Below are 11,042 nucleotides of genomic sequence, written 5' to 3' on the forward strand. Positions count from 1 at the left end.
TTTTTTAAATTACATGCAAAAAATTGTCCAACACCCCATAACTGACCAACATACTTACCCTGGGAACAAAGAAGAGATCTGCACAAAACTTGTACAACCAATCATCTAGGAAGTGGAAAAGAAGAGACTCCATATCATCCCCTTTTGAGAAGAGGAAAGGTATGTAAGAGTTTAGTTTCATGGATCTGGAAAGAACATGACTGATCTACAGTAGGTATAGAAAAGGTTAACTGAGGTTTGTGTTTAACAGACAGCGACAAACTGTGCTCTCACCCTCCGATTCCACATCAACAGTATCAATCGGTTCCACCGTCTCTGTGTCGGTCATGTAGCCGAACATGCCCATGGCACACTGCTCGAAGGCTTCCTCTAGAGAGTTTCCCCAGGAGTGAATTCTAGGAAGAGAGAGCAGCAAATATACTAGTAATGACTATTGTACAGAGAAACGTGAGATTAAACACTTTTCCAATTTATTAAAAACACACTCACTGTACATCTGCTGTATGATCCAGATCTGTAATAGTAAATCACATGGTGACATGATGGGACAGGGAAAGCTGTTAGACCAGCCTTGAACAGCTGGGCATATATATATATATATATACATACATACATACATACATACATACATACATACATACATACATACATATATACTCTTTTCAAACACTTTGCTATGTATTGCACACGTCACCAAAATTAGATAAACAGTTTCCGTGTATTAGATCGTGGACATTACGGTGACTACAGTTAGCTGACGTAAGAGATTGTGAAAAGAGTTTATTTCACGGTTTTCACGAGTAAAGGGATAGCTAGTTAACAAGCTAAGCTAAGCTAGCTACGTTATTTACCATAACGTCAGACTTACATTCATATTTCTTGTTGATTGGCGGGTATTTAGACTTGGTAGCTTTCTGTGCCTCTGTCAGGTCTAGCGCACGGTCGTCCATTATAGCTGCAAGTTTGTTCAACGGTTTAAAATGTGATCAAATCTACTCTTTACCATGTCGGTGTGTCGTTAGGTTGGATCACTCTGGGTACTAGACAGTTAATGAACAACAACCATTTACAACCAAGAGGGCGTTCCGGATGGAGCCGGTCAGGCGACTTCCTTTCGGTTTTTGGTGAATGCTGATTGGCCAGTCCTGTTCTATGGAGTTGGCGCCATTGCAAGCCTCCGTGCTGTCTACAGAGCGTTTTTCACACATTTCCTACTCTTTGCCAGTATTAGTGGCTTAACCACGACACAATGGCGGATAAAGACGGTAAGGACGTTAACCTTTTGTGAATAAGCTGATTAAATGTGTGTGTATGTTGTCCAGAATGATAGAAACTACCAGTCAGGATGTATCGGTGGTTGTTGGCGCGACAGCCAGCATCACCTTTCATTGTTAGAAACCAGCCAACTAGCTGTTGGCTAACGTTAGCTGTTAGAAGGCTGGCTATGCAGGTGTTTTCATTGACGAAAGCAGGTTTCTTTGATGCACGTGAAGTGACATATTGCTTTGGCTCTCCCTCACGGTGGTTTGATTAGGATTGTTAAATTCATATAGCTAACGTTAACTATAGAAACGTGTTCTGTCGTTATCTTAACAGCAAAATGAGTGTTGTTAATTTTAATAAGGGAACTACTTTGCTGAGTACGGTATACTTTTCATGTCACTTTGATGTTCAGTCCAAGCGAATTTGATGCTGCATGACTGGCATCATTATAACATAACTCTGCGTTGCTGGTAAACATTATTTTTGCAGCTGCATTTGATGATGCTGTGGAGGAAAGGGTGATCAATGAGGAGTACAAGATCTGGAAGAAGAACACTCCTTTCCTCTACGACCTGGTCATGACTCACGCCCTGGAGTGGCCCAGCCTCACAGCCCAGTGGCTGCCTGATGTCACCAGGTAAGAGGAGATCGGCTGCAACTGACATCCACCAAAATATGACATGATAGAGGAATTGGATTGTTTTTCATTGAATGAATATATGAAATGTATTTATTAATCCCTCTTTGCAGGCCAGAGGGCAAAGACTACAGTGTGCACAGACTGGTTTTGGGAACACACACTTCCGATGAGCAGAATCACCTTGTAATTGCTAGTGTTCAGCTCCCTAATGATGATGCCCAGTTTGATGCATCACACTATGACAGCGAAAAAGGAGGTGAGGGATAATGTATGCATGTGTGCTTTGTTTTGTTAAAAACTGTTATGCTATTGTGTCTAGCTGATTATTGTACCAAATAAAGGGATGGATCACATAAATGGATTGACGATGCTATGGTCAATGGTAATGCCATAAAATCATGCCCACTACTCATTTACAAGTCACATAGATGAACCATATTATTCACATTGCTAGGCCTGTTCAATATTAACATTGTCATTCAACGTCAACACTGTCTCCAAACAAGTCATTGTATTTCAATATTGTGGCAAAAATTTTCTCAGTGAATTTAAATCTTGCTGAAATCTTTAATGCTTCAGAAAATAGTGGTACTTATTTTTGTTTTAGATTCCATTATAGTTGATAAAATGTAACGGACCGTACTCAGAATATAGAATAGACAATTAAACATGCTTAGAACAGAATTTTCTTTCCGACACATGCCCAATTGCAACAAACATCTTATGTAACTGATGTTTGTTTCAGAGTTTGGAGGCTTTGGCTCTGTAAGTGGGAAGATTGAGATTGAGATCAAGATCAATCATGAGGGGGAAGTGAACAGAGCCCGCTACATGCCTCAGAATCCTTGCATTATTGCCACAAAGACCCCCACCAGTGACGTGCTGGTATTTGATTACACAAAGCACCCCTCCAAACCTGGTAGGATAACAGCCAAAACACATTTTCAAAAGTCTGTTACAAGTGTTTTCTGCAGAATTCTTGTCACATTAATTTAATTTATATTGAAGACCCTTCTGGAGAATGCACCCCAGACCTGCGGTTGAGAGGCCACCAGAAGGAGGGCTATGGCCTCTCCTGGAACCCAAACCTCAGCGGCTGCCTCCTCAGTGCTTCTGATGACCATGTAAGCAACCTATTACAACATACCTGAATTCTTCTGTCTAATGTTGTCTTTCTTCCTGTTTTACCCACTCTAACTATAATCTTGTGTTTTCCCAGGTTTAATGAATTGTTACAAATTAACCTATAAAGTGGTTATATGTAACTTTCTGTTTGTTGATTTCAGCAGCCCCTTTGGACAAAAATGGTAGTGTTTTTTACCACACTTGCTATTGTAAAGGTCTAGAGTTAATTATCACAGCATTTCCTTTAGGATTTTTGTTTTTTAGCAGTGGGGACAGGTCTGTCTAAACAAATAAATAATTTTGTGGCGAAAATCGGACCCAGGCAGAGGCCTTACCCATTTGTTGTTACTGCAAAGCATTTTTTAAAAATGTTAATACATTTTCTAGCCATTTTCTCTGCTCTCTTTTACAGACAATCTGCCTATGGGACATCAGCACAGTGCCTAAAGAGGGAAAGATAGTGGATGCCAAGACCATCTTCACAGGCCACACGGCTGTGGTGGAGGATGTTTCCTGGCACCTGCTTCACGAGTCGCTCTTTGGGTCTGTGGCCGATGACCAGAAACTTATGATGTGAGCAGCTCTTGAGTTGGTGCCAAGTTTCACTAACCACTGTGAAAACTCACACGAGAAACAAAGTGGTTCAATTACATTTTTTAACAATGGTGCTTTCATCTGCTTCGACACAGCTGGGACACACGATCCAACAACACCTCCAAGCCCAGCCATGCAGTGGACGCCCACACAGCTGAGGTCAACTGCTTGTCCTTCAATCCCTACAGCGAGTTCATCCTGGCCACTGGCTCTGCAGATAAGGTGGGTCCTATCTCTCTCTGTTGAGCTGTTACAGATTATGTTGATGTCAAGTGGTGCAGGATCTGTTCTCGTTCTGTACGAGGTGAATCGGTTAAAACTGACTACTTGTATTTTTAGACCGTGGCTCTTTGGGACTTAAGGAACTTGAAGCTAAAGCTGCACTCGTTTGAGTCTCACAAAGATGAGATTTTCCAGGTAAGAAGTGACCCTCTGGCCAGTCAAATTCATCTGAAATAATTTGTTGCAGATTTGATATCTGCCTTTCAAGCACATATGTCACTTCTGCATACATCTATCTTTACAACATCAAGCATGTTATCCAGACAATGTGATTCAGAGGAGCCATTGTAAACAAAGGAATACTCTGTTAGTTTTAGTCTTTATGATTGTGGACATTAGCTTTTAGTGTTATGATTATGGAGCACTTTCTTGTATAAATGAAACATCCGACCCTTCTCTACCCAACAGGTTCAGTGGTCTCCTCATAATGAAACGATTCTGGCCTCCAGCGGCACCGACAGGAGGCTCAATGTCTGGGACCTCAGTAAGATCGGAGAGGAACAGTCACCGGAGGATGCTGAGGATGGTCCTCCTGAGCTACTGGTCAGTTGGGACAAAAATAATCACTGTGGATCAGAGGTGGAAAATGTACCAAAATATTGTACTCAAGTAAAAGTACCAATACTTTGATGAAGCATTTAGCCATCCCTGCTGTAGTGGATTTTTTTTAAACTCCGTAATGGATGGGATTGCTAATATAGCAAAATACAATACTTCACTCAACATACACAGCAAACCTATTAAATACAGTAATGTGAGTAAATGTATTTTGTTACTTTTGTGTGTGTGTGTGTCTGTGTCCGTCCACAGCGGGTGTTGGATTTTAGAGTGCTGTAGTGATCTCTCCTGCTCTGCTTTTCTCTAGTTCATCCACGGAGGACACACAGCAAAGATCTCCGACTTCTCTTGGAACCCCAACGAGCCATGGGTCATCTGCTCTGTATCAGAGGACAACATCATGCAAGTCTGGCAGATGGTAAGAGCTTTGTTTGTCACATGGTTGGAATTTCAGAGGTTCATGATACTATATGCAATTATAAATACCATTACACACCACACACAGCATGGGTATCATTTTAAAGTGTATTTATTGACATTGAATACCAGTTACAGTCAATCTACTGTTTGAATTGTTTCTTCTAAAGGCTGAAAATATCTACAATGACGAGGACCCAGAAGGTGCTGCAGATTCAGAGGTGCAGGCATGAGTCCAGTCTCCACATCTCTTCGTTTGACCTGCTTGTGCTGGGCGCATAAGCAGTGATCTCCTTTTTAAAATACATTTTGGGCAGCAGTGTTTTTTTGAAGAACAAAATGCTGTGTTGTCATCATGTGGTGATGTATTTAAAGTAAGTCTGTATCGGTCAGAATTTTAGATCTTTTTTGTTTATTTTTAAACTTCCAGTATTCAACTCTGGCTTGTGATGAAACCATCACAGATCTGTCCAACTTTCAGGTTTGCTTTTTGATGGTTTTATTTCTTTCATCCTGATTACCGTAGTTGTGCTGAAAATATTTCTACGAAGATCCATTTTAAATAAATATTGTACATACTGTAGGTTTTTCTTGTATTTGCTTGATATTCATAGTATGAATTTTCCAGATTGCGTTTGTCACTTGTATGTGTTTTTTTTTCCTCTGAGTTGTTCTGTGCTGCATCTGATCTCTTGTGTACTTATATTCATAATAAAATATTTACAGTAAATCTGTTTGCTCTGCTTCCTGGCACAGCATGCCAGGTGTTAAGTTGTAGGTAAGAGTTAATTCTATTGAAGCAAAAAAAATCTGCTGCATATTATGACGTTTTATTTTTATTTTTTTCTATATTAAATGTAAATTCCGTGCAATGGTTTGGTCTGGTGTAGATAATAAGCTTAATATCTACTGAAAACAGAAAACTAGGGATCGTCCTCTGCAGTGGTTTCACTGGGATCATCACAGCCTCTATAAAACAAGCCACTGGTTAGTCCTTGTTTTTCAATCCTGATGCTTGTCATTTCAAGTACATGCAACTGTGAAAAGTCAACCTACCTGAGAAATGTCAGCTCTTTTCGAAGGCCATCATTATGATCTTCCAGATCTTTTTTAAATGTTCTTTGAACCTCAAACTCCACTTCCAGTTCTTTCAAAGTCTCTTTTAGTTTCCCCACAGTCTCCTGCAAAGTAGAGAAACATCTTAGTTTGACTACTTTTACCAAACATTTTAACCTTTTTATGTCCTCCTTGATGTCAATCATTGTACCTTGTGGTGTATGACACCCTCCTCCCTCTCTCTCTCCATCAGAGTGACCCTCTGCACCAGGCAGGCTCTCTGCACCTCTAGTCTCTGTATATCCTCTCTCAGGGGCCCCAGCCTGGCTTTCAGGTCCATAGCCTGCTCCCTGCTCTTTCTCAAGGCGTCCTCACCAACCTGCCTTCTCTTTAGCAGGGCCATGAGCCGAGGCTCGTACCAGCCCTCCAGTGTCTTCACGCTGCCGCTGAGGCGCCGCTGCAGCCTAACAGACGCCTGCCGGCACTGGCTGACATCACTCATGGCCCTGGGCCTGCAGGGTTTAGAGGCCTGGTCCCTCAGGGTGTTTAGCTGGTTCTGCTGGGCCTCGTGGAGCTCGGACAACTCCTGGGTCAAACTTTGGATGTGGGCCTTGAGCTCCTCCTATGAATGGATGTAAAATTGATACAAGCATAATGTACATACAACTAGCATAATTGAGTAAAGCCAGTTATTTCAGAAAATTGAGAATTACAATTTTTTTTAATTTAATTTGAATGTAGGTAATCAAACAATGAGGCAAAAATGGGAAACAACAAATGAACCATTACATATTGACATATAACCTATTTCAAGTAACATCACAAGCATTTACAAACATGTCATTCTGGTCATAAAAATATCTTAAACAATTTTTCAAACAAAGGGGGCTACATGTTTTGAGTTCCTCATAACAGCTGTTTTATAAATTCATGTATAACCAAATACAATAATTCATGACTAATGAAATACAATAATTAGTTGACATATTTCCTGATCCATTTGAGTCATACTCATTTTTAGATAATTTAGTTCACTACATGTATTTATTTACAGTATTTTTTTGGTTTGTAAGTATGACTACATATTTTTAATTTGTTCTATATATTTTCCTATATTTCCGCAAAGTACGTCATAGATGGGTATATTATAAGTAAATAATATAAGGTGTATAATGTCTACATGTACATTTGGAGGTGGCAGTAGCTCAGTCCAGAGGTGGGTTGGGAACCGGAGGGTCATGGTTCAAGTCCTCATACGGACCAAAAAGTATGGTGGCGGACTGGAAGCTGGATAGGTGCCAATTCACTTCCTGGGCACTGCCAAGGTGCTCTTGAGCAAAGCACCGAACCCCCAACTGCTCGGGGCGCCTTTCCATGGGCAGCCCACTCACTCTGACATCTCTCCATTAGTGCATGTGTAGCATGTGCGTATAATTCAAGCCTGTGTGTAATAACAGCAGAATATAAATTGCAGTTTCCCCTTGTGGGACTAATAAAGGATATATTATTATTATTATTGCAATAGAGACTGAATATAGCTTTAAAATATGTTTATATGTGGTTTCCAAAACAGTGTATTATTTGGCATCAATCCCAAAATCAATTTTTCTGTAAACCTCATTCATGATAAGTTTAATCTGTAGATTTTAAAATGATCATGATCAATTCTTTCTTGTTGCATGCCTCACATTCAGCATTGACCCTTAACATTCATTACTGCTGTTTGTTGCACATTTTAACAAAATTGTCCAGTTGGGACAAATTGAAATGAAATGACTAAATTACAGTGGATGAGATATATGGAAATGGAAAACGTCTTAAACTGCAGCACAAACCACAACTGTCTGCTGTAAGCTGGCAAAGTAAATCCACACAGTGGTTTCTACCTGTGACACAGCAGACTGAGCCACCTCGTACTCCTGTTCCGACAGCATCACCTGGCTCTGGATGCAGTCTCTGGCTGTGGTAAAAAGTTTCCTCTTCACCTCCTTTACTTCCTCATATACAGCGACATAATCCATCTGAGCCAGCGTGAGCAGCCTCTGTGTATCTAGGAGCTTCCCTCTCAGGTGCTCCACAACTCGCAGAATTGGTTCCTGCAGACGGAGGAGCTCTTGTATCAGCTCGTTCCTCTGTGTCTCCAGATGGGACACCTGCTGGATGCAGTGTTCGAAAAGCTTCCCTACGTTGTCCATTACCGCCTGGTCCATTTGTAGTATGGGATGTGGTGCACGCTCATCCAGGGGCATGATTGTCTCCGTTTCAGAGTCAGTATGGCTGCCGTCTGTGACATTCTTGACAAGTCCCATGTGTGAGTCCTTCATCCTGGATGCCATGTTTTTCCCATTCTCTGATGATGTTTGATTGTCCATATTCTTCTAAGAGACAAGCTAGAAGAATGGAGAAGGAGAGCATTGGCCATTAATCAAATGACTTACAGCACTTATTGATAAGATTGTGGTTGTAAAAGCCCTCTCTTGTGGTCATTCTTATTAGTTTGTTTTACATAACAAAGCAATTTAATGTAAATGTAATCATAATGAAACTTCCAATCATCCAATGATCACACACAAGAGTACCTTAAAACCCTCATTGACAAAATATCTTATACAGATCAGTGTAGTTCTACTTACTGTGTTTGGAGATGACAGTCCAGACAGCTGTGAACACGGTTTGCTTTAAATTTTGAGGACAGCTCTGCAGGTTGTCTGTCTCTAGCAAAACAGACTGACTTGTGTTTATTTATAACGCTGGAGGCACGGGGGAAACTCTATATAAGACACTCTCATGCCCCCAGAGGGGCTCGCAAACTGTGTCAGTGCTGAGGGCAGACTGGCCTACATGCTCTGGATGCATCAGCTACCACATATCTGGACCAGCCTGTTTGTCGGAGAGAACTATATTTATACAGATGTTTTTTTGAGCATTACTGAAAAGTGTTTGAGCAATAGCTTTTCCTCAACCTTTTTGCTTCAGACTGCTGCGCAGGCAGAGGGGGTAACATGGGCAGGCCTATTCTTTTAATAGCTCCCTTCAGTATTGAGCCCAGCTGCATATATAATTTGCATGGTTCATATGCAGTATTTGTTTGGAGTATTTTGCACGCTGCCTGTCAAATTCCTCACATACAAATGGACACAAACATACAACACCACACACAATAATATGCAGGGAGGAATTACATGAAGAAAGCCATTTTAAGCGCTCATCTTTAAGGAATATTTTGTATTATCTAGCGTAATTAATCATCCTCCACATGAAAAATACAGTAAAATAGTATCCAAACAAGAAAGTTAGAAATGGACACTGTATGTTTATTAAGAGTGCCTTTATTGTAACATGGTTGCATCATCTGTGCTGTGGAAACTTCATGTCATTGTCAACCATTTACCTAAATATCAGAGTGTATTCTCTACTATCTGTCAAAAAAACAAACAAACAGGTCTCCGAATGTGGTGATTTCTTTTATTTTTAAGTGTTCTTTAATGGGTTTACAAGATTCTAATACTTATTGAATTTTTGTGATTAATGCATTGTCACACAGTTAAAAAAAACAGGCAGCCTTTTTTTATTAATTCATATATAGTTGATGTTTTGGAAATACATGGTTTTCATAGGTCAGTGATGTGTCCTATGTATCTAGTAGGGTTTGTCATTGATTGACAGATAATCTGCATAAATAAAAACAAAAGGAACAAGTTTGTGTAAATATTTGTAACATTTTATCTGTGGGCCAACTACAGATCATAGTCGAAGAATTTGTTTGATCCTAAGAGATTTTCAACACTTCTTCAGGAGACATTTTCTTTGCATAAACAAGCTGGAAATGCAAACCTAGAAAGCTGGAAATGCAAACGAAGTGTGGGAAAAGAGAATTCCTACACGGTATCTATCTTGCTCCCTTGCTCTGTTGTTCCTCCGTCTCACCGCTAGATGTCGTCACCACACCGACCGCAGCCTCGCGCTCTCACCTGAGCGCGCGGAGCCTCCTCCAGGTGGGCGCTGCAGGTCGACGACAACTTCTCTTCACTTCCCCCTCTGAGATCCACTTGAGCGTTGACAAACTACATTGACAGTGTGGGAGAAGTCAGGAGCCTTCATCCAAACAGAACGGATCCGTACCCGCGGGTACAACCAAATCCCGACTCCAGTCGCTTCCTGAAGGGCTTTTCACGGAAATGGTTCACCTGAAGTTTTCCTTCGGACGGTGAAAGTTTGGAGTTGGAGAGCGAGGACACAGCAGGGAGACGCTTCTAATGGAGAGAGGGTGAACAAACCCAACTGTATCATAAAAGTTCGTCAAGGTAGGAGTAACAGTTTGTTGTCGTTGTCGTTGTGTAGGCTACGTTTTAACAGAAAAGTGCAGTCAAGTAGGCTAGCCTTTATGTCTTTTAGTTCCTCCTCATAAAGCCGCCTAAACTATGCTTTGGCGTGGCAGATGGTGACAAATACAGTTTAGTTCTTTCAAAAAGTTCAAATTGCAGTATGAAATGATACCAGGGTCGACTGAATCAACTTGTAAGCACGCCTAAGTACATTTACAAGTGAAGCTGTTGCATCATGTTGTCTGATTAGTTTACTGCAGTTGCAGTCTCTATATATAAAAAGTAAGATCAGGCTTTAAAATAAAGAAAATAGTCCCTATATGTAAAACCATAGTTTTACAGTGTAATCAGATAAAGTGAGATGCAAATGGATGGCAAGATATCCAAGTTGTGTATAGGCATGCATGGAAACTAGGTGTGGGATATTTGCTTAGCTTGGCCTTGAGGGATCCTAAGCAATAGGTAATTTAAGACCTGTTGTGCTTCTCTCAGCTAATGACAATAACGACTATTGTGTTATTCTCGTCACTGACCCACCAGCAGCAAATGAATGCAGCATGGTGCTCTGACATTTGGTTCATTTTATGTCGATCAATGACAGTGTCAGGTCTAATAAAGATCCACTGCTTGTTGATTAACCTGACAGAGATAACATAGGACCGTCTCTCTTAGGGGTCTCCCCCTCTCTGTTTGGACTTTGGACTGGCAGCTAACTCCAAATCCAAACTTTTCTGGAAACTGCAGCACTTCCAGCGATCAATTAAGGGTTGACGGCCGTTTCC

General features: G+C 40.9%; 4 protein-coding genes across 9 annotated transcripts in view; 2 read left to right on the plus strand and 2 right to left on the minus strand.

Annotated features, from left to right (window-relative positions):
* zbtb8os (zinc finger and BTB domain containing 8 opposite strand) overlaps window positions 1–1,108 on the minus strand; it is a 3,207-nt gene extending 2,099 nt beyond the window's left edge. Inside the window, exons 1-4 of the mRNA XM_032500674.1 lie at window positions 869–1,108; window positions 490–514; window positions 274–395; window positions 59–141 (exon numbers count right to left, since the gene is read on the minus strand). Of these exons, the coding sequence (XP_032356565.1) occupies window positions 59–141; window positions 274–395; window positions 490–514; window positions 869–950 (312 nt within the window). The 5' untranslated portion in view covers window positions 951–1,108. The remainder of the gene's footprint in view (window positions 1–58; window positions 142–273; window positions 396–489; window positions 515–868) is intronic.
* LOC116670242 (histone-binding protein RBBP4) lies at window positions 1,022–5,462 on the plus strand. Of its 4 annotated transcripts, none has more exons than XM_032500668.1 (11): window positions 1,022–1,265; window positions 1,753–1,900; window positions 2,014–2,159; window positions 2,646–2,822; window positions 2,909–3,027; window positions 3,441–3,601; window positions 3,718–3,844; window positions 3,962–4,039; window positions 4,313–4,447; window positions 4,770–4,880; window positions 5,050–5,462. In XM_032500668.1, the coding sequence occupies exons 1-11, from the start codon at window positions 1,250–1,252 to the stop codon at window positions 5,110–5,112; spliced, it is 1,281 nt and encodes a 426-aa protein (XP_032356559.1). In that variant the 5' UTR covers window positions 1,022–1,249; the 3' UTR covers window positions 5,113–5,462. The 4 variants fall into 4 exon arrangements, with proteins under 4 accessions (XP_032356559.1, XP_032356562.1, XP_032356561.1 ...); XM_032500671.1 differs by having other exon boundaries at window positions 2,912–3,027; XM_032500670.1 differs by having other exon boundaries at window positions 2,649–2,822.
* A 2-nt stretch (window positions 5,463–5,464) lies between these two features.
* Window positions 5,465–9,109, minus strand: LOC116670243 (syncoilin). The gene is made up of 5 exons (XM_032500673.1): window positions 8,569–9,109; window positions 7,822–8,325; window positions 6,147–6,557; window positions 5,936–6,060; window positions 5,465–5,848 (listed from the first exon to the last, which is right to left on the minus strand). Exons 2-5 carry the CDS (start codon window positions 8,305–8,307, stop codon window positions 5,803–5,805), a joined length of 1,068 nt encoding a protein of 355 aa, XP_032356564.1. The 5' UTR covers window positions 8,308–8,325; window positions 8,569–9,109; the 3' UTR covers window positions 5,465–5,802.
* An 809-nt stretch (window positions 9,110–9,918) lies between these two features.
* LOC116670116 (uncharacterized protein KIAA1522 homolog) overlaps window positions 9,919–11,042 on the plus strand; it is a 31,177-nt gene continuing 30,053 nt past the window's right edge. For 2 of the 3 annotated variants that reach the window (XM_032500444.1, XM_032500448.1), the window contains exon 1: window positions 9,920–10,239. The gene's annotated coding sequence lies outside the window, so the exon portion shown is untranslated. Of the gene's footprint in view, window positions 10,240–11,042 lie in introns of all 3 variants that reach the window. The other variant, XM_032500447.1, reaches the window with a different exon arrangement.

Source organism: Etheostoma spectabile, chromosome 20, assembly GCF_008692095.1.
Source record: "Etheostoma spectabile isolate EspeVRDwgs_2016 chromosome 20, UIUC_Espe_1.0, whole genome shotgun sequence".
NCBI classification, from domain to species: Eukaryota; Metazoa; Chordata; class Actinopteri; order Perciformes; family Percidae; genus Etheostoma; species Etheostoma spectabile.

Excerpts from the sequence above, each read along its gene's own strand:
- LOC116670242 (XM_032500668.1), top strand. Across the intron at positions 1,901-2,013 it reads TGGCTGCCTGATGTCACCAG|GCCAGAGGGCAAAGACTACA; the intron begins GTAAGAGGAGAT and ends CCCTCTTTGCAG. Across the intron at positions 3,845-3,961 it reads CCACTGGCTCTGCAGATAAG|ACCGTGGCTCTTTGGGACTT; the intron begins GTGGGTCCTATC and ends TTGTATTTTTAG.
- LOC116670243 (XM_032500673.1), bottom strand. The coding sequence starts at position 8,307 with ATGGACAATCAAACATCATCAGAGAATGGGAAAAACATGGCATCCAGG. Across the intron at positions 6,061-6,146 it reads AGGGTGTCATACACCACAAG|GAGACTGTGGGGAAACTAAA; the intron begins GTACAATGATTG and ends TCTACTTTGCAG. Across the intron at positions 5,849-5,935 it reads AAAGAGCTGACATTTCTCAG|AGGCTGTGATGATCCCAGTG; the intron begins GTAGGTTGACTT and ends CTTGTTTTATAG.